The 24,636-nt window shown below is 38.8% G+C and overlaps 1 protein-coding gene across 2 annotated transcripts; it reads left to right on the top strand.

The window, feature by feature from the left end:
• Positions 1–628: 628 nt before the first annotated feature.
• On the top strand, positions 629–24,448 carry TAMM41 (TAM41 mitochondrial translocator assembly and maintenance homolog; the record flags this gene model as incomplete). 2 transcript variants are annotated; one of them, XM_082487633.1, is made up of 8 exons in its annotated part: positions 629–766; positions 2,181–2,360; positions 4,150–4,242; positions 9,500–9,650; positions 11,919–12,064; positions 14,300–14,465; positions 15,979–16,041; positions 24,165–24,448. In XM_082487633.1, the coding sequence occupies 8 exons, from the start codon at positions 629–631 to the stop codon at positions 24,239–24,241; spliced, it is 1,014 nt and encodes a 337-aa protein (XP_082343759.1). In that variant the 3' UTR covers positions 24,242–24,448. The 2 variants fall into 2 exon arrangements, with proteins under 2 accessions (XP_082343759.1, XP_082343760.1); XM_082487634.1 differs by lacking the exons at positions 629–766; positions 2,181–2,360; positions 4,150–4,242; positions 15,979–16,041 and having other exon boundaries at positions 9,560–9,650.
• Positions 24,449–24,636: the final 188 nt, after the last annotated feature.

Here is a 24,636-nt window from a genome sequence, read left to right as displayed (position 1 = left end):
TTTTTTTTAAAACAAAAGGAGAAAAAAATAATCGGAGAAGGAGCACAGAACTGCCATGACCCGAAACAATTAAATTGAAACGGGGATGGGGAAAAAAGTTAAACCCATCCCCTGAATATAACCTCGCTGCCGCTGCCGGAGCGGTTCAGCTTAACGGGCCCTCCTGGCTGGGGCGGGACAGCGCGGCCTCAAGGGGAGCTCAGCCGGAATGGCACCGCAGCCCGCTCCCCCGCACCTCAACGGGCCTTACCGGCGGCAACGCGCACTCCCGGGGCTCCGCGACGCTCAGGGCGGCCCCGGGCACCGCTGGCCGCCGCCCGCCCTGCAGAGAGCCCCCTCAGCGCCGCCTCAGCCTTCGCCCTAAGGCGCGCCCCCATAGCGCCGCCTCATCCCCCGCCCTCGGGGGAACCCCCTCAGCGCCCGCGCGCCAGCCCGGTGCCGCAGGGAGCCGGCGGGAAAGCGGCCGACCCCCACCATCCGCACGCCGGCCAGCAGAGGGCGCTGTGCGCCGGCGCCACCGCCCCGTGACGGCTGCGGCCGCTCTAGCCCGCACCGCCGCCTCAGCCGGTGGGCGGGAAGAGGTGGCGCGGCGGGAAGGTGGGCCGGGTCGGAGTTGCCGGTGCGCGCTATGGCGCTACCGGCGCTGTCGAGCTCGGGGGTGAAGTTCCGGCGGGTCCTGGCGCATTTCCCTCAGGAGCTCAGCTTGGCCTTCGCCTACGGGTCCGGGGTCTTCCGGCAGGCGGGGGCCTCGGCCGGGTACGGCGAGGTGAGCGCGGCGGCCTCGCCCGGGCCGGCCTCTCCGGGTCCCCCCCGGTGTGTGGCGGCGTCAGGGCCGCCGTGGCCACGGGCCTTCTGCGTTTCGGTTACCGGCGTGGAGGCGGCGCAGGGCGCTACCTGGGGCTGCCGCTGGCTTGTGCTCGAAAAGGGACGAAACTCCCCCAAATCCCTCGCCCGGCTGGGGGTTAGGGGGGGCAGGGGGCCCGGCTCGAGCCGAGGCGGAGCGCCAGGGGCTGCTGCCCGCCGGCGTGGTCCCTGACGGCCGGTTTGTCACTGTGTGTGGTTCGGGTGCCCCTTTAGCCCTGTGCCGGTCGGCTCTGTGTCAGAGCTTATTTACTGATGGCTCTCGAAAAGGGCTACGGCTTGCCCGAGCGGTGTGTTTGCCGTGCGCCCTGTGAGGGTAACGGGCAGAATCTGTTGCCACCCTTCTGTGGCATTCTTGGCGCTTCCTCATCCTTTGGAGGTCAAGCTGCTCGGAAATAGTGATTTTTATTTATTTTAATATTTTTTATTGTGTACACGTTTGGCCTTTTTAGAATTGCAAACAGGTAGTCTTGCTTGTTACGGCTTGCCTGTTAAGCACTCCCCACAACTGTGACTTTAAATTTAGTGTCTCGTTTTCCTTTCTGAAAAGAGAAAACCAGAGGATAATAGGAATTTCAGAGCTCTAACAGCATCTCACCCACCCCCCCACCCCCCCACGAAAAGAATGGGGGAGGAAGGTAGCTAGCAGAGTATCTTTTCAGTAGTATTAACTGGTTAGCTAGGATGCAGCCCAGAGTTAGGAAGCCACAGAGGCCTAATGAATTTGAAGCAATGCCACTCCAGATATTAGTTTGTTGTAGGTATGAGCTGTAAACTGTCAACTTGTCTGTGTGCAGGGAGAGTGTGGGCACATTTCTTCAGAAGAGCAGGGCATGCATTGCACATTGCGAGCCTTTGGAGTATGGATTGTTTTGTTGACAAAAGCAAGTGAATACGCTAGAAGTGCAGTTTCCTGCTGCCAGCTCTAAGCTGGCTTTGTCTGCCCATATCTCCCAATTCATCACCTCACATATTAGCAAAAGTCCTGTTCATTAAGTTTAAGCTGTTAAGCTGAGCTGTGAACTAGGATCGTGAAGATCTCGTCGCGTGCTCCCCTGTTTCAGGGGGTTGAAGGTTGGTCACTTAACCAGGAAGACAGGAAAATTTTGGACCATCTCTGCTACACTGACTAGAAAACATAAAACTTCATCAGAACCTTTAAGCTGTATTTGTCATTAATGCTTGTGTTTGGTTTGTTTTTTTTAACTTGTGAAAAATGTTTAGCTGGTAGTTCGATACTATGCATATCTTAGATTAATATGATTAACATTGCTTGTTTCCTGACATATAAACCCCAATACTTTTCTCCTTACCCACAGAACAATATGCTGGATTTTGTCTTTGCTGTTGATGATTCTGTGACCTGGCACATGATGAACTTGTTAAAGAACAGGAGTCATTATTCCTTCCTAAAAGTTTTTGGGCCAAAACAGATAAGTAGTATACAGAGCTACGGAGCAGGGGTTTACTACAATACTTTAGTGCCATGTAATGGTCGGGTAAGTACAAGTAGGTTGAATAAGTCAAATGTTTGTGTGTGAAGTATTGAAATGATTAGCTTAAAGCAGATTTCTGCGCAGGAGGCAAATTTTGTAGATTGTAACTGGTCCTTAACACATGGTATCTTCAATATGTTTCAAACTGTTTCACAAACAGCACATTAATTAAAAAGCAAACAGAGCAGTTGCTCTTGCACTTTAAAAGTGCGAGCAGTGTTTGGAATTTACAACTAAAGCGCTTCGGAAACTGAATTTATATTTCTTATTGCTTGCTGTCTGCCAGTTTTGGTGGTTGTAAAGTGTATCATGTGGGGAAACGGGGTCTTAATTTTGGCAGTTGACCATGTAGTAATGGCAAAGTGGGTTCTTACTGTTTGTTTGACATAAAATGCAAATATTTAACATAGCAAGTTGGGATTGACATCTGTGGTGTTTAATGGCTGACATCCTGACCTGTGAAGCTTGGGTATAATTCTAGTTTAGTACTTGTCCAGCAAGTCCTCCTCCTGCCTCTATATGTAGACTGTCTGGTAAGGAGGAGTGCAGATGGGAGTCAGGGGAGGAAGATGTATCTGTCTCGGTGTTGATTTTGAGTAATTTTTGCCAAGTGGTAACAAATCAAGTTCTTTTAAGAAAGATGAGAAATGAAATGAAAGGAAGGACAGTCATGAAAAAATGCCATGTGAATGTTATATACCTAACAGAAGTTTCTCAGAGCACGCGTAGTTACAGTAATGTGGGTGCATGTCAGAATTCTTCAGAGAAAGTTGGAGAGGTAGATAAAGTAGTCTATTATGTACTTGCTATTTTGTTTAGAGACATCTGTATGAGGCAAGAATTTGGGGTTTAAACCTTGTTCACTTTGTGTAAAAAGGGATTTTTTAAATTTTATTTTAAGCATCGATGATCTTTGCTATGAAATTCTGTTCTTCTTGGCTCTTTACGCTCTTATCTCATGCCATAATGACTCAGTCTTATCACAGGCTGTGGTCCTTTGTTATCCAGAAATTCTGGAGTTGGCTGCCTTACTATGGTGATAATCTTTGGAAACCCAGGAAGTGCAAACTGGTAACAAACTGTTGAAAGTTCATCTTTTTTCCAGTTACATAAAATGAACTAAAAGAATCACTGTTTGTTTTCTAACATCAAAGAGCAAAAAAAAAGCTCCCTGATACGCACCACACCCCTCAATAATGATACACATAAATACTCTGTTTATTTTAATTATGTTTCAGACATAAAGTTCTGTTTATTTTAGATCTCTGACAAACTATTTCTTTCGGGTTTTCCATATCATAACAGATACTGTGGATTATTCCAACTATTGTAATGTTTGGCTGGTGCAAACCTGATCATAACCTTTCCAAAATCTTTTTATGAGCAGTTGTAGTTTAATGTTCAGATCTCTTCAGTGCCAGTATCTGTCTAGACTAGTTTTCTTTGGGATTTAAAGTCTTGCTTTAGTGGTTGATCCTGGGATGACTTTATTGTAACTTTGATTCTAGAAAGAATCTTAGACAGTTCTGTGCATCTTCTCGGGGTTTTTTTTTTTGTTTGTTTGTTTGTTTGTTTTGTTTTTTTTTCCTGAAGTTTGCATGGAAGTAGGAATTACATTTTTTTTCTCCTGTGTTCATTAAAACACTAAAACGTTTTAATGTGATGCATCCAGTTTTTTGTTGGAGGTGTGCATTCCTTAGAATTAATGACAGTTATAGTAAGTAAGTTTCATGTACTGAAAATGGTGCAGGTATATGTTTTTTCAAAAGCCTTTATTTTGCTTTTTTTCCAGATGATAAAATATGGTGTAATTAGTACTGATACCCTGATTGATGATTTAGTTCACTGGAAAACCCTCTATGTCGCTGGACGCCTACAAAAACCGGTAACTGTTAGTCTGTTCAGTTATCTGTCTTGAAATGCAGGAAATTACAGGGCTGGAAAATTATCAGTTGTAGTTTTAACTTTAACTGTTAAGGATCTACGCATCAGTACTGAACAAAAAATCTGCCCTGATTTAGGGGTCTAGTCCTAGAAGGGTAATCTGTCTCAGAAACAAGTGAAATGTAGTCCTTAATGATGTTCTGTGTTATGTGAAAAAACCCAACCCTAAAGGTAAGTATATTAATCACTGCTTTCTGCCTGTAGTAAATCTTGAATAACTGGACTATATTAACTCAAAGTCCCTTTAATGTTAAATGTAATATTTACCTTTTATAACAAATTATAGGAGCCACCAAAATTTAACACAGTCAATAATGGAAATCTTTCAAGATGAAAGCTGCTTTGTTGTGCAGTTACTGTCTAGTTCGTTGTATTGTCAAAGTATCTATAGTTGATTGAACCATATGTTAAACATGTTGTTTTTTCTCCTTCTTGTTTGTGTCATAAAAAATATGAGGTCTTTACTTTCCCATAAGTGCCTGATTCAGTGTGCTTTCAGCAGATGGCAGCAGTGCTAAGTTAATTTTTCAAGAGGGGAGAGGTGGAAGAGAGGAGAATTCTGTTCAAGTCTTAGAACAGGAGCTAATTACACTTTAAACTAAAAATTTTGGGTGAAAGTTTTGAGTAGATTGTGACAGCACTATTAGCTTTTCTGTAACCCAGGGATGTATTATAGCATGATACATGTTAGAACAGCTGTTACTTTTCTAAAGGATGAAATTCAGTACATTGAGGAAACATAACTGAAGGAAGAATTCTAAATTTCACATTTACAATGAGTACTGAATATTAATTTTCAGTGTAACTGCATTTGCTGCTGCTTTGATTTTATTTTAGGATTTTTCATCTTAGTATGTATAAGTTATGCTTCGCATGTTTTGGTTAAATTCAGTGGGAGGACATACTTTCACAAGAAGGCAGAATTTGGTATTTTGTTTGGTTGCTAACAAGACAGTGGTGATATCGCATATGTGTTTAATAGATAAAAGAAGAAATCAGTCCAGATTATTTTGATAAAGCTTACAGGAATTTGCATTGAGTAAAGACTGCAGGACTTAAACTAGAATTGGACCGAAAGTATACTTGGTGAATTTTTAAACTGTCTCTTCCTGTAGAATCTATTAAAATCACTAACTGGGATTTTGAACGTTATACTGTGTTGAACAAAAATGACCAAATAATTTGTTTAGATCTGTTGTATGGGTTTCAAATGTCTGCTGGTTCCTGCTTTGTGACTGATTTAATGTTTTGATATATATAGTGTAAGTGGTAGTAATAGAAAGCTTTTTTTACCTTCTCAAAAAATGTACAATAAGCTTCTTTTGGAAGGGACACAGGGTTAGGTTTGTTTTCTTACCCACTATAATCTCTTATGTGCCATTTGCACTAGTTCTGGACACAGTTGACTGAAGCCAGATTAATATTGTTTAACAGTTTGTTTGGGAATTTCCTCGTCACTCATATAGAAGAGGAAAAGCCCAGCACCTTCTGGTGTTCCATTACAAAGCTCTCGCACTATGAGTGAAAGCTGTCCAAGCACATGAGCTGAAACATTTGCTCTGGCTTGGAAATCTTGGCTTAATTTTCACTGGATGTTTTGTTTCTGTTATAAACTGGTTGCCTTGACCAAGTAATCTTTCCAGAATGTTTGGCAGAATAGGTGGAGTTTGGAATTGCCACTTAGAAATGCTAGCTTTTCTTCCCAGGCTTCTTTGTTTGTGTTAAAAGTTTATTGGCATTTCATCCTACACAAAATTTATAATGGTGATCAGCTAAATTTCCATTTAACTGTATTGAAAAATTGAATAAACCTAGTTGTAATTTCTCCATAACCGACAAGTTTCCTGGTAAAAATCTGCTGCTGTACCTAAAAAGTAAATAAGCACAAGTGACACATAATTGGTTTTCAGAGGAGGAAAATTTTAAAAAGCATCTGAAGTGTTACTGAATTTTTGTTAAACGTAGTAGTAATTGTAGTGCAAGTAATTGCTTTAGTGTAAGCAGCTGTATTTACTGTTGTCCTGGAGAAATTATTAAGAGAAGGAAGAGTTTAACAGATTGAAGTGAGGTGTTAGAGAGAGGAGTATGAATAGTGTATCTTGTACTTTTTGAAGGGGTCTGGGGAGGTTTAGGTTTTTTATATTATAAAAAAATCCATGAAGGAGTGACAGAGCTCATATTTGTTTACAGATTTTTTCCATTGTTCAAATCTATAAAAACAGTTTTTTAAAGAGAATAGAAAAATCCTCTAATCGTGATATTTAGCAGAGTGTAGATGTGGCTAAATGGCAAACTGCAATAGTGCTTTTGACACCTTTCATTCTATAATGAAAGTTCTCTTTGTGTAGTTTGTTTGCCTCTAAGTTTCTAAGTGTACCCATGCCTGCAGTTTCTTGTGTATGAATTTCCTCGCAGGAAAGGTAGTACATTTCCTGCTTTAGACTGTTGTGATGACTGAGGGTCATCCTTATTTATAAAATTGAATATATTCCTCATTTAATATATTTAATAATTTTAAAGTCTCAACAGTACTGTTAGTTAACTGAATTCTCTGTATACTGTAAAACCAGCATAAATTGGCTGCTTCTTTCCCCCTTATGTGATATGGTACAGTGAATAGTTCTGATCGTAAGTCCTCTGTACTGTGCAAAGGCCTTCCGTAACTTTGGTCATCTTTCAGATGTACCTCAAGAATCAGCATTCATCCATGTCATACCTTGGTGAGGACTATTGCACTCTGTCTTCCTGGGACATATTTAGCTACCTGAACTGTTTAAAATCTGTTTGCAAATGGTATCACTACTGCAGCGTTGCATGTAAATTTTGAGGCCTAACACATTATTTCCCTTTGAAAAAAAAATGGTTTATGTTAGGGAGTAATTTTAGCTAAAGGAGGAGGTTATTCTTTTTGCTTCAGTAAAGCAAGTCCGTGGTCTTCCATGAGGAGGAATAGCATATCTGAGTTTCACCTTTTAAAAGGCTGTAACCATGGTGTTCTTAAAACATGTCCATAAATTCCTGTTATTTCCATGGCTAGCCTAAGGTATAAGCAGCTTGGGTGACTGTGTGGGGTGCCACAGACTTCTCTCTTCTCTCTTTCCTTAGATTTTCCCCTGTAGAAGCAAGTTACGAAAATAAATACAAGTGAATTAATTTATGCGATTTTAAACATTAATTTATCCTCATGACCAGCCTGTCTTGTTTATTGGATGGTATTTGAGCAAGTCTGCATGAATTCAGTAAACTTCTCCCATGGTTTTCAAGGAAATAAAATTTACTCTGGGCTCCCTAGCAGATTAATATATTGCATTTTAATGTGTGTTATCATTGTCTTTCATTTTAACACTAAAAAATACAAAGTAATTTGCAGGAGAAGTAAGGAGGAATTCTGAAATGTTCGCTTGTACTTTGAACTCTTCATTTTTAAAATGCCAATCAAAGAAGGGAAGACATCCTTCAGAAATCCACCCTGGACCAATTCCAGACTATCATATAGATTTGATGTTAGGCAAACCCATGCTTTAGTGCAGAGCCATTGAAACAAGCACCCTGTATACTGTTGCATTCAGCACCGTATCAAAATGAGATATTACTCTAGTTTTATCATAGAATCATAGAATGGTTTAGGTTGGAAAGGACCTTGAAGATCGAGTTCCAACCCCCCTGCCGTAGGCAGGGACATGTCCCACCAGACCAGGTTGCCCAAGGGCACGTCCAGCCTGGCCTTGAACACCTCCAGGGATGGGGCCTCAACAACCTCTCTGGGCAACCTGTTCCAGTGCCTTATCACCCTCAAAGTGAGAAACTTCTTCCTAATGTTCAATCTGAACCTGCCCTCTTCCAGTTTAAAGCCAATCCCCCTTGTCCTATTGCTACATGCTCGAGTAAAAGGTCCTTCCCCATCTCTCCTGTATCACTCTTAAAGATTTTACTGTAATTAAAAACTATGTTCTGAATGTAGTAGTGGCCAGCCATGACGTTGCTTTGTCAATGTCCTTCCTATAAGAAGGATTTTCTGTAGCAGTTATGTTTGATTCTCTGACTTTCTTTACTGAATCTGGTTTTGTTTTGTTTTGTTTTTTTTCTTCATTAACAGAGTATTTAGATTCCTAAAGGAAAATATTTACTTGAAAGTATACCTTAGCTGTTTCAGCCTATATTTGGGAGCAGAATGTCAAGTAATACTGCAAATTATTTGTGCGTGAATGGTCTTTTGGGGAGTAAAAGCAAGTTGGATGCATTTGTTTGTAACTGTCAGTGGGTTTGCATTTTAAGGTATTCCAGAGTAAATGAATACTAAGAAGCTGCCCTTTATAAGCAAGACAGTATCGCTTAGCCAGAACACTTGAAAAAGACAGAAACTCAAAACAGGCAGGTATTCTTGGGAGAGTTGTTTCTGAAAGAGCATAGTTGGCCATCGTGTAAACCAGGCTGACCTCATCTGTCTAATGTTCTCTAATAATATGTTTCTATATTCAGTTCTTACTGAAGATCTGCTTTTTATTCCAGTATATTTCCATAACCTAGGTTGGATTCTGTAGTTAGTTTTGAACAGTTTAAATGTTCCCCAAAACCAAACTTCTCTTTGTGGCACGGAGAAGCACTCAACTTCAGTGTTCTGTTCTTCGTGTGTATGTGAAGTTCCCGTTGAATTCACATTCTGCTCATACAAAGTGCAAAATAAAGCCTTGCTGCTTCTAGGAGGACAACTAATGTCTAAGAAACTGTTTGAAGCATACAATAGAGGAGTCCTCTATTTAAAAATAGAAATGACGATGAATAGGAAAACTTACCTATTTTTCTGGTATTCCATTGACTTTCAGTGTGACAGGGTTCTTTTTTTTTATTTTTGCATAATCACATATGAAGTATTTTTGTTGATGCATTCATATTTACTGTTTTGATTAATCCTAAATTTGTAAATATGGAAAGGTGATATTAGTTAATGTCTGTTGCTTATAGCAGATCCAAATGTCTTTAAAAACAGCATTTGTAGCAAGCTGTTAATTCTAAAAAGTTATTCCTCTCCCACTGTGAAAACAAGAGGCGACACTCTAGTCTTTACTGTACCATAATAATAGGATCTAATCTTAAATAAATTTCTTATTTATTTTTCATGTTGGATTGAGTAACATTTCTAGCTCCATCTTCACTAGCACTTTGCTGAATTCTTGCTTCCCATGACTCTGCTTTTTCAGGTGAAAATATTGACGCAGAATGAGAATAGCAAGCTGCAAGCTGCTCTCGTTAGCAATCTGAAGAGTGCGGTCACAGCAGCCTTTCTCATGTTACCAGAAAGTTTCTCTGAAGAAGACCTCTATATGCAGATTGCAGGACTCTCCTATTCTGGTTAGTATATGGTGTCTAAAGTCTCTGAGGAGAAAAGCTGTAGTAGGAGCTGTTGTACCACAGGAGGAAGTGTGATGTGTAATAAGTCACCTGCTGTCTTGCTTTGGGCATGCTCCAATAACGATATTTTACTGCTGCGTTATGTAACGGCTTGTAAAGACTAATTGTGTTTATTCAGAGAAAATAGGTATAGGTACATACGGAAAACTTCTTATACTTGCTTGATTTATCAACAGCTAAGTGTGGGTGATTGAATATGGTGAAATAATGTGGTTTTTCTGTTTGTATGGATTGTATTTTGGTTTTAATGGTTCAAAACCTTGGAAAAAGAATTGTCTTTCCACTCTTAGTGTAATTGGGATTCATCTGGTACTCTGGCCCATGCTTTGTTATCTCTTACTTTTTGAATGTGCTGTGTTTAAGGTTCTTATTTAGCTAACTTAAAGATCCAGGTTATGATTCTTCAGTGTACTGTTAACACTCACCTGGTTGGTATTTGTTGACTTTTTTTTTTGGTAAGAGAATTTCCTCCTTTCTTTAGTTATGAAATTGGTACGGGAAAAAAATTAAGAAATTGCTCCAAATGACTCTTCAATACAAGATTTAATTGTTACAATTTAATTCAGCATCACTTTTTAAATGTTGATATCCTTAATGGAATCACTGTGAACAAGTTTAGAGTTGTACTTTATACAGCACTTTCTTTGCTCATAAAGAAATGCAAGTTTGGCTTTTCAAAAAAAGCACGGGTAGGGTTTATTAGCTGCAGCTTGGTTCTACTGAGGAGTGTTACTGTTCTTTACTTGGTATTTCTCTGGTCAGTTCAGATTGCAATTTTTTCAGCTTTTTCTTAGCATTTTTTTCTGAATCATTACCAGTTTGAAAGTGACAGTAAAGTCAAGAGGGTACTGGCAGTGGGATGGCTAAGGGTTGCTAACCAGGGATGTTTGCTCCAGGGCTGCATACCTGCCCACCTGAAACCTGTCCAGGAAAGTCATTAGATTCTTGGTGGGTGCTAGTGACCAAGATACTTTTTTATATATCCTTTGAAACAGTGCAATTAACCAAAACTGTGGAAGATCAGTTATCATGGTGTAAGATGTTGCAATTGGCTCGGCTGTGTGAGCAAAGCTAAAGCAATAAGACTTCCAGTTGGGAATGTTCAAGAAAAAGGCTGTCAATTACATGTTTGTGGATGTTTTATTTTGCTGCCATTTTGTTAAGTCTTAAACTTCCCAGAGAGTGTACTAGTAGACAAAATTGATTTTATATGTTACTCTAATCAGTCTCCTTGGAGACTGCTGAAAAGAGTTGTTCATGCTTTCATTTGGAAAATGTTTATCCTTTTATTTTTTTATGCATTTTTTTGAGAGCAGTGAGTCAGTATCATTTATATGGGAAGTGTTTGTTTTGCAGCATGGCATAAATTGAAATAAATGCTAGGGAATTGCCACCTTGCAAAAACATTTGTCTCTTAGATGTGGGAAGTGGGAAAATTAATTGATCCAGGATTTTGTTTGTTGATACATGTTGCACTGGGCCTCTAACTCCTCCGTGGTAACCCTGGAAGCTGCCAGGGTGGTACCTAGTAGAGGTAGATGAATACTCTGTTACAGGCTGTCTTTTCACTTATTATCTTTGAAATTTTCCGTCATGTATCGTAAAAGAAAGTCAGTAATGTAACAGTGGATATTTTATTTTTCTGCCAAAAGGAGTTGCTTTTTGAAACTACTAACAAAATACGTGGCTAAGAGGAAAAGGTAATACTGTCATCTTACCATGAATGCTGTTAGCTCTACTTCAGGTACTGCCCTTGAAGTGCAGAGACAATGCAAATTATTTTCTTTCAATATTAGAAAATTGAAGGTTATTTGTTTCTAGATACAAAGTATTGGGGCTGGTCAATCTATTTAGTAATCTGTTGAAACTGATGTATGGTTGCAAAGAATGTAGCTGTGTTACTGCTGCCTTTGAGTCTGAACTTGACAGCTGGAATTTTTTTGTTATCCAAGTGAAAATGTGGACACGTGGGTTGATGACATTACAGCGTATCAGAGGCCACATAACAATTCTGAATCTTATTTTCTGTGCTGGAAGGTATTTGAATAGTATTTTTTGACTGTTAGGTGAACCTTATTGTGGTTTATTGGTAGGATTGGAGAATAAAGTTTTAGATGGCAGCTTTGTACTATGGTGGTTTCTGTTATAGTCTTCTTTGAGTTTTCAGTTTTTTCCTAATGTATTAACTATTTTTCTTTTCTCAACTAGGTGACTTCAGAATGGTAATAGGAGAAGACAGATCAAAAGTGCAGAACATAGTGAAACCTAATGTTCCCCATTTTCAGAAGCTGTACAGTAACATATTACAGGACTGCCCTCAAGTGGTATATAAGCACCATCTGGGAAGGCTAGAGGCAAGTGTTCTTCAAAATATTTTTAAAACAAGCAAGCGGAAGTGCTTTATCACATTGACAGAAGGCAAGAATTATGCTATACACTAAGGCGAGCAGTTGTAGTCACTGTACTTGCTATTTGTTACGTTTCTGTTGTTAATTCTGCAGCCAGAAGACTTGCTTTAAATACCAGTCTCTACATATGTAGTAACTACTGTTCATTTTCTTTGGGTATGGGCACAGAACTAGAGCCCTAGCAAAGGAACAACAGAAGATAATTTTAAAATGTGTGTTCTAATGCCTGCCACATGGAAACAACAGTCTAGGAAGTGATGAGTAAGCATACGGTTTGAGTTGAAAAGATTAGGCTGTAACTTATAGGTGCAACTTTCTGCAATCAAAAACTGCATCTCAAAAAAACCCCTAGAGTGCTAGTTATGAAGATCGGTTGACTAAACCCAAATTAAATTCTGGCATTATCCTTAAATACCCATACTAAAACCACTTTTTCCTAGTATTTTGGAAACAGTTATCCAAAATGACCAGTATCTTGAATTCCGTCTTTCCAGCATAAGATACAAGTGTAACATTGCAATTAGGGGAGAGATGCCACAGTCAGGGGTCCAACAGCAATTTTTCCTCTTGCAGTATGCATGTCTGCATGTGAATATTCAAGCATGTTACGCATTTCAACCATGTGAATATTCAAGCATGTTACGCATTTCAACGTGAAGTTACAAATAGCATGAGCTTGTCTCATGGATATGGGTATCTCTTTATCCTCAAGTCACCGTGGTAATTATCTTACAAATGCCTCCTTTTAGGACGTGTCTTTGTTAGAAACTAAAGTACATATATAAGCAAGCTTGAGTAGAGTAAACAATTTTACTGCAAACTTTGGAGTGCAGCATAGGCGAATCTGTATTATACTGCAGCTGTCTCTGTGTTTTCTTATCAATGTGCTTTTGAACAGTTTAGTGGAAGAAGTATTCAAATGAATCCTGAAAAGAATCAGTAATTCTTTCTCCAAGAAGATGGTTAGTTAGAATAATACGCCATGTTGTGTTACCTTTAAACAAATCCTGGTAGCATACTACAAATATGTTGTTGGATAATACATCTGGCCATAATTCCATAATAGTCATCGAGGCTTTTGATTAAATGCCATCATTTTACTGTAGATTTTGAGCAAAGTGCTTTAATGCTTTATTCCTCACACCTTGGTCTGGTTATTGGCAGTTATTCCCCAGACTGAAGAGGATAACTGCTATCAGGAGTGCTGTTTAATGCAAAATAGAAACCCCTTCTCCAAGTATACATCTTCAGAGTTACAGAGAAAATTCTTTCTTAAAAGATTCCTCAAAAACAACTGAAGGCAGACACTAGTTCTTGTAGCTCTGGTTCAGGCGTGGATTCCTCCCACATAATGTTAAGAGCCTTCTCATTGTCGGCTCCTTCTGTAGTCAGTGGGTGATTCATCTGGATATCATTTTCTCCCCATTGACTAAAGGAAGTGTATAGGGTAACGAGACTCCTGTCTGTTGTCTCCATGAACTCTAAAAAGTTGTGTGGGAAGACTCGAGCTTTTCATATTTTCTTCCAGTTTTGGAGGGATCTGCTCCATTTTGCCTTTTTCAGTATTTGTGCTTTACATTTTGTATGAATGTGTACAGACCCGCACGTTGGTATCATTGTATTCAAAAAAGGGTCATTGAATTTCTGATTTGGATTGGAAAATGTGGAATGAATGTTTCCTTCAAATTATACGAACCAGATGTGGTTTGAGTTTAAAGCAGAGAAAATGTTTTTCAAACTAAGCTTGAAATGTGTATGTGTATAGTTTGATCATATTCAGGCAGAAGAAACTCAGCTAAGTGGTCTTTTGGGAGCTTTTCTTTTTTCATTGTAGTGTACTTATATTTCCAAAGGAAATTGAGTAGAGCAAAAATGATTAAGTTTCAGTGAAAAGTTGCTTGCAGAGGCAGCAAGATCATGTGTGTCTATGTTAGTCTTCCCTTGGATAAAAATTAACATCTTTGCATCTTCATGTTCAGAACTGCGATATTCCATTTCCCAGTGTTTGGGAAGTTTTCGTTAGCATTGTCAATGACTTTTACAAGTTAAATGGATTGTGTTCTTTGTGGTATTTATCAGAGGTCAGAGATAGCCAAAAGACTTTTCTGACTTCTTTGAAAAAGAGAACTTACTTTATTCACACTGAATGTTTTTACTGTGTTATTTTTTTATAACATTCAGATTGATAAAAGTCCGGAAGGTCAATTTACGCAACTAATGGCTTTGCCAAGGACTCTGCAACAAAAGATAACTTCTCTGGTAGACCCTCCTGGAAAAAACAGAGATGTGGAAGAAATTTTACTGCAAGTTGCCCATGACCCTGACTGCGGATTTGTGGTGCATCAAGGTAGGCCTAGATAAGTGTCCATAATCTCCTTTAAGACGTGATAGATATACAGATTTATTGTACATGTTCTTCTAATTCAGAAGGATGATTTAGAGAGAAGGAAGAAGTAAACAAGAGGTTAGTCTTGAGATATATACCTAAAAGCATGGGTTTGGATTTGTTTGATTGCAAACAGGTTCTCTGAAATACTAGCAAATAGCATTCCTACTGATATAGAAAGATATGTTTTGGTTTAGATTATGAAAGAAGGAGTCTTTAGGAATTGGTGTGGCCTGCTGGGACCATCTGCCTCTGGGCTGTGTGCACCTTCAGCATTTCATTGGCTGCATAGCTTCACCTGAATACTAAGCTAATGCAGCAGTTCAGTACCAAAGCATTGGATAGATCGAGTCTTCTCAAGCCAAGCAGTTTATACTCTTTGGAGAACAAATCAAAACCCCACTTTTACTTTTGTGGCTGAAAGATTTTCCCAATTCAGGAATCTGGGTAAAGGACAGGACAAGCCATTTGGTAATCCTACTAGACAAAGCTGATTACTCAAGCTGAATTGCATTGTCTCTAGGTATTTTGCTAGCTCAATGTGATTTGTTCCCTTCCCTACTCCACCCCTACCCTCCAAATTATTTTCCAGTGGAATATTGTATCCCTCTTACTTATTCATGGATTTCCTGAACCTTTACTCTTCATTATAGAAACGGCTTTGAAAGAAAGATTTAAAAATATTACTTGAAATTATATTCTACGTTCTGGTTAATGCAGAAGAGTAACTTCCAGTTTGGAAGACTAACTCTGGGACTGCTGTGCTTCTACATTTTTAAGTACTTAGTAATGTACAGTAGTTCTGTTCTGCACATATCAGTATGCTTATATATATATATGTTAGAACAGATGAAACTTAGTACTTTTCAAAAAAAGTTTTGATGTTTTATTTACTGTTGCACTAATACCTAAGAACCACTGGACAAGAAGAACTGAATGTGCCACAGTGCAAATGGTAAACAAGCCATATCTCCGAAAGCTGATAATTTAAAAAAGCCAAACACTGCACAATGTATGCATCTCTGCTTGATCAAAGTACAGAATCCCAATTTCATATTGAAGTAAACAATGAGTATAATTTGTTCTGCTCTAGAAAGTTAATACGCCAGCACTTAAATGAAACAACTCTGAATCCTTTGTGACTGATCATCTTAGTAGAGAAATAATGGGAACACTAAATGAGTTAATTTGATCAATGCCTACTGGTTGTTACCTGTTCTATTATTGATTTGGTTTGGGTTTTTTTTGTATGTTATGTATAAAATAATTTAAAATACCTTAGAGAATATCTTCAATTAGCATGACAAAGCAGAACAGAAACAAACTTGCTCAGCTTAAGTGTATGTTTCACTTTTAGGCCAACTTCATTGTATAACTGGAAAAATATTTAACTTTTTTGTGTATGTTGCAGGATAAAAAATATCCCCGCAAAGCTGCTAAGATGAGTAACATCTGTGTGCTTTTCTATCTGCAGGCATTTCAGGAATTGTGAGATCTTCCAGTATAGTGCAGAGTGCTAAAACCATACTAACAGCTGGTAAGAATGTGTGTGATTTCTATCAACGTAGGCCTTCTGATTTCACAAAATAAAAATTATAGGGCCCCAAGACTGTCTTGTTACAAGAGTTTAAAGAATACATTTTTTGGGTGTTGTAATTGAAAGCCCCTGGAAAATAAAAGTAATATTTAAATCAGAAGCTTTATATAACTGTTGAGAAATTGTAAAAAGCCAAAAGGAATTTGAGTCTATATGACTCCTTAAACAAACAAAACGTCCCAACAATCCAAAAGTAACAAAAAACCCCTTCTGACTTCAATTTCATTTTATATGTGGGCCAGATTTGGCGGATGTGCGCTAGTTCTACTCTTTTTGTATTAAAAAATGGGAAAAAAATACTTCATAATTCACTCTGGCTTTCTACACGTGAGTGGATCCCTAAACGATCAGTGCATAGTATTGGTGTGTTACGTAGACTATAAGGTTATTTATCATAAAATAAAGGAGGCAATGAATTTTGAGGGAGAGAACTTTGACAGAACCCGATGTTCTTGTCAGGCTTGGAAGAGAGGTGTGTATTTGAAGACATTATGTATTCCAAACTATTCTTGTTGAGCATTGGATATTACTGTAACTCTTATACTTTGAAATTAATTACTTAGAAAAAGAGTTGAGTATTACAAAGTCAATGTGAGACAAGGTGTAGAAGAGAAAAAAAGGACTTGCTTGTATAGAAGCATGGGAAAACTAGGGCTGCTTTTCAGCTGTCAGTCTTGCAAACTGGATGAAATTTACTGCCAGTTACGTACATGGAGCTTCATCCTGTTAAAATAAATCTAATTTTAAGGTGACCCTAAATAATAAATTTTATAAATCTAATTTTAAGGTGACCTGATTTTTGCATTTTAAAAAGCTGAAAGCACTGCAGCTTGATTTAAAAGAAAGACTGGAGACCTGAGCCTTTGTTTACTGAAAACTCTGATCAGGAGATAGTCTTAATTCCTGCAAAGTGGAAGATCCTTGCTGCTTGCATGAAGTTGCTCAAATAATTTTCTGAACTCATTTATACCTATTCCTAATTCTTCCACAAAAACAATTATATACAAATGATGCCATTACTGGTTTTAAAAGCAGCTGTATAGTTTCCTACTGAGCAATCCTTATCCAGACTTCTACAGCTGCTGTTCACTTCCCATTTAGTATTAAAGTTGGTGGCTCCATGTTGTACTTCCTCCCTCCTTGTAAAGAAAGAAACTGCAGTGTTCATGACCATTAGTGGTCTACTGAGTAAAATAAGCAGGAACAGTTGTACTTTTTATATGCTTCTGTTAATAGTCTAGTTCTATTAACTGCAAGAAGTCTGACAAAACTATTGCCTAACTTTGTTTAGTAGCTGGAGGAGACTGAGGACATAACTCCATCCGAGAAAAGCAAATTTTTGTTTTATATGAGTTAGGCATATTGCAGGTATTAGTTTCTAACGTAAGGTTTCCAACTCAATAGGTGACGTTTTTCTTGTAGGGTTTGTTGTCAAAATTACATGCTAGTCGTCAAGACTTCTAGTATTGTAATATGCCTCTTTTAGCAATATCAACTTGTAACCTATCTGTTTCTAAATCCATGGAGAGTAGATTTTGTAGAGTAATATATTTGGAGGTGAGGGGTCAAAGACAGCGTTACCATGTTGAATTCAGTGCTTGTGAAAGTTAGCAGCCTGGCTGACACGTTGAGCAAAGCTGTTTGTGTGTAACTGCAAAAGCATGAATAAAAATAGCTAAGCTTTGTCAGATTATTTATGTTCCCCTTCTGTCCTGATAGACAGAAAATCACCGCTGGGAATTGTTAGCTCCTTTCGGGTGTCATGTGGTAAATCACTTACAGCCTATGTGTCCTATATTACTAGGACTTTTGGGGGGTCCTAAAGTATCTTTTAGTAGGACTTGTAATTTTTACCATGTTTTCTGTTTTGTGGAGCTGAAACGAGGTATTTGCAAAATGCCTTTTCTTTCCTTTGTCTTAACTGCTTTTTGGTTTATGTATAGTGGATTTTTTTTTTCCCTTTAAAACACACTCTAGTTGTCTTCTAACCAGCCAGTTACATAGAGTAACACTTATATCTAAAAACATTTATTTCCTACCAGTGCTTTTAGTGTTGAAAATTCTTTTTTTTTTTTTTTTTTTTTTTTTGCTTCAGGTAGAGCAAAGCAATTGTGAGCCTTTGCCTCAAACACAAGCCAAATTTGAGCAAAGAGGACTGGGAGAGTTTAGTTTTCTCACTCTTAGCATAATTTCGTTTGTTTTATTTTAACCATGTTTTTGCGAGAATCTGGCCAAAACCATTAGCAACAGAATTCAGAATGGTCTTTTGGGGTTACTTACAGATCATGTGCTGAGGGAAAAGAGTTAGATTTGGAAAAGGACCACTTCTGGCATTTCCTAACCTCTGAATGTTGTTTAATGAATGCAGAGCTTGCCTGTAGAGCTAACCTTCCCGAGCATTGCTGTGCAGGCCACCCTGGCTGGAGAAAGGGAGTCCTGCTGCTGCAGTTAGCATCAGGAGCGTGTCTGTAATGCGTGCCGCTCCACGTAAAATGAGTGTTGCCTCGCTTGCTAATGTAGGCATAGCCCTGCTTCCCGACGAGCATGTGTGTGGGCCTTACACAGCACCATCAGTGCGCTCACTGAAGATGGACAGAAGCACAGAAATAGTCTTTTTGTATTAAAAACCAACGTTGTACTGCACATGAAAGAAGAAATTAAATTTAACTGCAGGCGTGACCCTAGTATTTCTCAGATGTGATGTTTGTGTGATCTTTCCTGGAATTTAGGAGGGATGGGTTTAGGAGTTAGTTTGTAGAAGCGTTTTGGCTGTTGTGTTGTTTGTTTGGGTTTTTTGAAATATTTCTCTCCAAACAGTTATGATTGAATTTATGTGAGATCTTGCTGTATCTTCCAGTGAAGATATTCTCCCAATCACAGCTTCTTAATTTAAAAAACTTGTCACTAGGGGGCAGGCATTAATGCTGTTTACCTTGCTTTGCCATTTCTTGGGGCTCTTGTCAGCTAATGTTCATATAGATACACACTGTACACAGACAAAACATTGTGGCTCCTACGTAGAAAGTATTTGCTTGACTCATGCAAGAAATGTGTTTTACAAGCAAGTGTCGAGCTTTTAAATTTAATCCCTAAGGATGCTGTATTTCTTTCTTCGTTCTTTAACCAAATCTTGAATAATGTTCTGTTCCCCTAAGACCTATTTTCACACTTTCTAGTAGAGGCTTTAGGAACAGTATTATGGCTCTCGCCTTCTGCAGTGCTTATGTTAAGAATAGTCGCTAAAATAAGAAAATTATGAAAGCGATTCATGAAATCGGTGGCTCCATTAAATAAGCTGTGGCTATTTCTTCTTGCTGTTCCTGGTAACTATACAAGTACTTTTGTCCTATGTCTGCTTGCAAAGGAATTAGTTTTCATTACATGGCCATCATTCTTTTTGAAATGTAACGGGGGACACAAAAAGATTTCCTTAGCTGATTTGTTGTTGTTGTTAAGATAAAACAAAGTGAAATGCTTACTCTCTGGTCTGTAGCGTGGTTGTCCAATGTACAGCATATTTCTAAATTAAATGTTAAATCAGGAATAGCCGTTGCTGAGATGGCATGCTGTGTATTAACAGTATTGGCAAGGAGCATCAGCAAAATAAAGAATTTCTACCCATTTAAGAGAACGTTTTTCATCTTTTGCTGCCAATGTGGTTTTAAAGTTGAGCTCCAGCTCTATGTTTTTGTTTGTTGTTAAATGCCCTATTTAGTTTTTGAAAATGTGCCTGTGTATTTCTTCAAGCCTGTGGTGAGATTGCCTCTCTGTTTCCCATTAGAGATGGCACCATCATTTGATTTATTTTCCCACATAGCCAGAGTCTGCGTGGTCTTTGGGAACTAACTCTGAAGTTCTTATATTTAGCTGCTCTGAAGGAGATGTTGATACTTCTTTAGCTTAGATTTTTTCCCTATATCTTACTAGAGGAATGCTGCAAGCCTTGAAAATTTCATATAAAGAGAAGACTATGAATTAAATCATCAGTTGAAGCAATTGTTCGAGATACTTCTAAATTAGCACAAATGCTTGTAGCTGCTCTGGATAACATTTGTTTTCTTAGAACTGCGATATTAGTCTACTATGTCTTCAAGAATTTTTTTTTTCTAACTATAAGGAACAGCTTTAGATGTAAAATATTCTGGAAATTTGTGATAATTGCTATCTTCATCAGCTGCCTGAGCAGATGTTGCATATCACTGCACTTCACTGTAAATATGTGTAAAAAAATTTGCATGAGTCTGTGCATGATACGCTAACAATATCTAACTATTTGCTTCCACATGACAGCTCTTCAGCAGTATGTGCATTAGTTTTTTTTCAGAAGGATGTAAAGTATACTCCAGCCAGGCATATCTACTGGGAAACTTTGGGGGACCTATAATATAGCCAAATTGCTATCTTACAACACTAACACTTCCAAAAAACCAAACACGGATCGTTAAGTAAAACCAGATACAACTTATGTTTACACTGAAATTTTGTGGGTTTGGTTCCATGTGCATTAGGTCTTTGTTCTGTATCATATAGTGGAAAAATCTGAAGGGGAGGTTAGGAACCACCAAGTCATAGATTCAGACTTAAAGTAGAAAGACATTTTCATGTGGTCCAACTGCTTCAGATTCTGAGACTGAGCCATAATTACAACCATTAACTTTTACTACAGATGTGACTCATCACCCTGAGGGCTGCTTTAAGAAACCAGCTGTATGTTTAAACCTGTATTTTGCTTTGTAGGGTGATGCGCTGGGGCAGCAATGTAAGCATCTTATTACAGAAGGCTGTAGTGGGTGGAGTTCAGGAGAGTGCTCCCTGCAGGGGGAAAACGCGGAGGAGAAAAACCTCTGTGTATCGAGGAGCTGCTGCAAGAAGCAGAGTAGGTTGGCAAGCTGATAGAGCAAGCTGACTTGCTGGCTGTGGTGCCAACGCAGTTAATTGCAGTCCTGCAGGGCTGTATCAGCTGTGTTACTGTTCGTTTGCCACACGCTATACTGCGCTTCCAGAAGTACTCTGACTTTGTTGGAATGGCAGAACAACATCGATCCTGGCAGAGCGATTTCAGCATTAAAGGGGCTGTATCCTGGAAGTATAATACCGGGGAGATTGGACAGTAATTTTCAAAGCTGTACAGTTACATAGTTTTAACTTTGGAGATTGGAACCACTTCTTTCATTTATGTGCTATGCCTGAGCTTGGTCTGGCCTTGTTCTGCAACTGGAATTCTTACACTGTCTGCAATTTTAATGCAGATATGTGAGGCACTTCAGAATTTATATGGTTATTTACTCGTTATTTGAGATGCTGCAAAGAAAAGCCCATCGTGACTTCATTAGTGTGCTCGCTTTTAGCAAAAACCTATTAAATATAGAAAAGTTTGAGCTTACATATGGGATGCACGTGGTTTTGTAAGCTGAAAATATATGTATGAGGGATTCCTTATGAAAGGTAAAGTTGAGTTTATTTAAATTGCAATTAGAGACACAGGAAGTGCAAAACTGATTATATAAAGCATATTTGTTATGACAGGCTTTTTACTCTCCATCACTTCCTTCGTAAATAGAGCATGCACTTTTCCTTATTACTGCATACTCATTTGACTTCTTGTGACTCTAGATTGCTAATACTGAATGCATCTTTCACTTAAAGTATTTTGCCTTCATTTGATTACTTTCCAAGACCTCTTCAAGAACAAATATTATCATACCCTTTTTGCCCACCCACAGCAGTCCAATGCAATAGATGGCTAAACCTGAGTCAAAGTCGCTCATTTGTTGCAGAAGATCTTTCCTTGAGTTCTGGTGTGTCATACTGTGTGACTTTTAGCTAAATTGCTTCTGTGTACTTTTAGTCAGTCTTGTCAGGTAAAGTGTTCTATTAAATAAACATGAGAAAGACTGTAGTAAGTATAGTGTACCATACTGTGCATGCAAGTGTCAAAATTCAAGCTTTTTGTGCAGCATTAAAAACTTGCCTTTTCAGTTTTGAATTTGTAAGGGTGTGATTAGACTGTGTTGTAATTTGGAAAGTCGCTCTGTGTTTTGTGTGTTGTGGCGGTTTTTTTGTTTGGTTTTGGGGTGTTTTTTTAATATAAAACCAAAAAAGCTGGAAGGAGGAAAAATAAGTAGCTCCACTGGCTAGGATCTCAGAACCCCGCTGAAATGCCAAGACCAACAATATTTTGTTTTTAAGTTTCCAAGCAGTAGATGACTAAACCCAGCAAAAGGCTGTGTCTTTTTTTACTCTAGGTCTGTAAGAGAAGGCTCATCTCTGGTAGAACTTGGGCAAGTGTTTAACTCTAAGGGTACACTTTACAAATTATGTAGGAGTCATCCTCAATCCCTTCGTATCTAAAACTTGTAAAAGCTTGGAGGCCATGACTGCTGCAAAACCCTTCTGTATCTATATGAAAATGGAGAAATGCCTTCCTTTGTTGTAGGCCTGATGGTACGGTATTTGCCAAAGTGGGCTACTGCAGGATGATGCTAGAGTATGACAGCTATTCTGGCTTCAGATGAGGTTTATTATAAACAAGTGACGGACAGGTTACTCTGAAGCAAAATTGGTCTAGATAACATCCCTGTGACAGGGTATGCATGCCGGTGTGCATGGTATACTTCTGATATTGGCAGTATTGCCAAATTACAGCTGTTTGTCATCATCTTGTTATTTTTGCTTCTTTTCAGTTCACCCGGGTATATCCTTATTAATCTGGTATTCCATACCCATCATCATTTCAGTATTATCACTTGTTACCTAAGGACGCAGGTGTCATTTCATTATGCAAATCGAGCAGTTTTATTCTCTTGCAGATGTGCTGTTCTCTCAGTTAGCAAATGGTAGTTGCCATTAGTTAGGATGAGGCAATAACAAAATATTCCAGGAGGTTATAATGTATTTTACAACTTGTTGAAACCAGAAGAGATTTCCACCTCGGCAGTCAGCAGCATATCTCCTATGGAAAGAAACGATTCTCTGTTTTCATGTTTAATTCACAAGCCTTTGCATAGCAATGCTTTGGTTATGTTTTTCCTGGAAAGCTGCCAGTGGCGTGCAGTGTTTGATTACACTGAATCAAGATGGGCATCGGTGTGATGCTTCTCAACTCTAACTGTGTTGATTTGGTCTACAACAAGGCAGCCAAGTGCCTGATGTGTAGCGTCAAGCGAGGGTAACTAAAATCTGATTAGCGGAAGAAATTGGTAAAGTAGGATTTGGAAGTATAAAGCTTGTTGTCTACCAGTCACGCAGAGTTTGCGTGTCTTGCTTGAGCAGACTGTTCTTTTGTGCTGTTTCACCCCTCTCTCTCTCTCCTTTCCCTTTATCCCTTCAGTAAAATTTTGGCCGCACGGCTTTGGGCATAGCTATGTTCTTGGTGATTGGGCCTCATCTGTACTACAGAATCTGGTGGTGGGCTCCCGTCTCAAGAGCTGAAATGCTTCAACAACTAGATTCTCCTCACAGGTGTGGCCAGCTAATTAACCTGCACGCCTAACAGCCTGTATTTCTCTAAACAGTCCTGCTGGAGTGTCCTGCTGCAGAATATAGTCTGTGGGGTTGCTGGTGTCCGCTACCAGGCCAGAGCACCATCCTACTTGGCTGGACACACTACCTAGCAGTAGATCAGGAAGGGCTTGCAAAGCATAATGTATTGGTTTGGTGAGGGTCTGCAGTAGACACAGATGGTTTAAAAGCCTTCCGGTATTTAGCATTTAGGAACAATGATGTAAATTAGAAGTTTCCCTCTGTACGAGTTGAGAGTTTTATCATGAATCTCTACCTTTGCTATACCTTGGTCATTATCTATATGTGCTTGTATGCAACATTTTTAGGCCTTCAGAATGAACCTGTTCTATTTTGCATGCCTTGATACTATTAAGAGTATTTTTTGTGTCATTATTAATGTGTTATGAATGTGACAGGAAGGTTATTTGCATGTCTGCCTGATGCTGTCATTTTCCAGGGAAATATTTTACTTACTATATTAAGAACCTAGTATTTGAGTTAGCCTTCCTAAATGTTGATATTATCTGGGTTTTGTGTCTCTCTCTTTTTTTTTTTTTTAGGGGCAAAGAAATCTATAACTTACAGTATGAAGAAATTATATAAAATGACAAAGGGATGGTTAAGGAAGACATCTTGAGTCTTGACATACTGTGTATGGGTAAATAAACGGTACTTTTTCTCTAAATATTTTGCAGATGTTGCTTTGCCAACTTGAGGAGATTAAAGTGCATTTAAGAAGTCTGTTATAATAATTCACATGCCCAATTTTACTACTAGAATAGAACCTTTTGTTAGTGGGGGAAGGCTCGATGGTAATAGGGCAAAGGAATTGTACTGTGTAGATACTGAAATGAATCTTCCTGTCTACTATAGCTTGGATTTTTCAGAAACCTAGAGTAAAATGATTGGTTGTACATATGAATTAAAAACCAAAGCCTCTCATTTTCTATGTATTACTAGCTTTATTTTCCAAAATACCCCCAGGCTGTTTCAAGATACTCACTGTCCCAATTTTTGTTCTCTCAGGGACTA

This window comes from Vanellus vanellus (genome assembly GCF_965231255.1).
Source record: "Vanellus vanellus genome assembly, chromosome: 9".
Classification (NCBI taxonomy): Eukaryota; Metazoa; Chordata; class Aves; order Charadriiformes; family Charadriidae; genus Vanellus; species Vanellus vanellus.
This window is presented reverse-complemented; position numbering and strand designations above follow the sequence as displayed.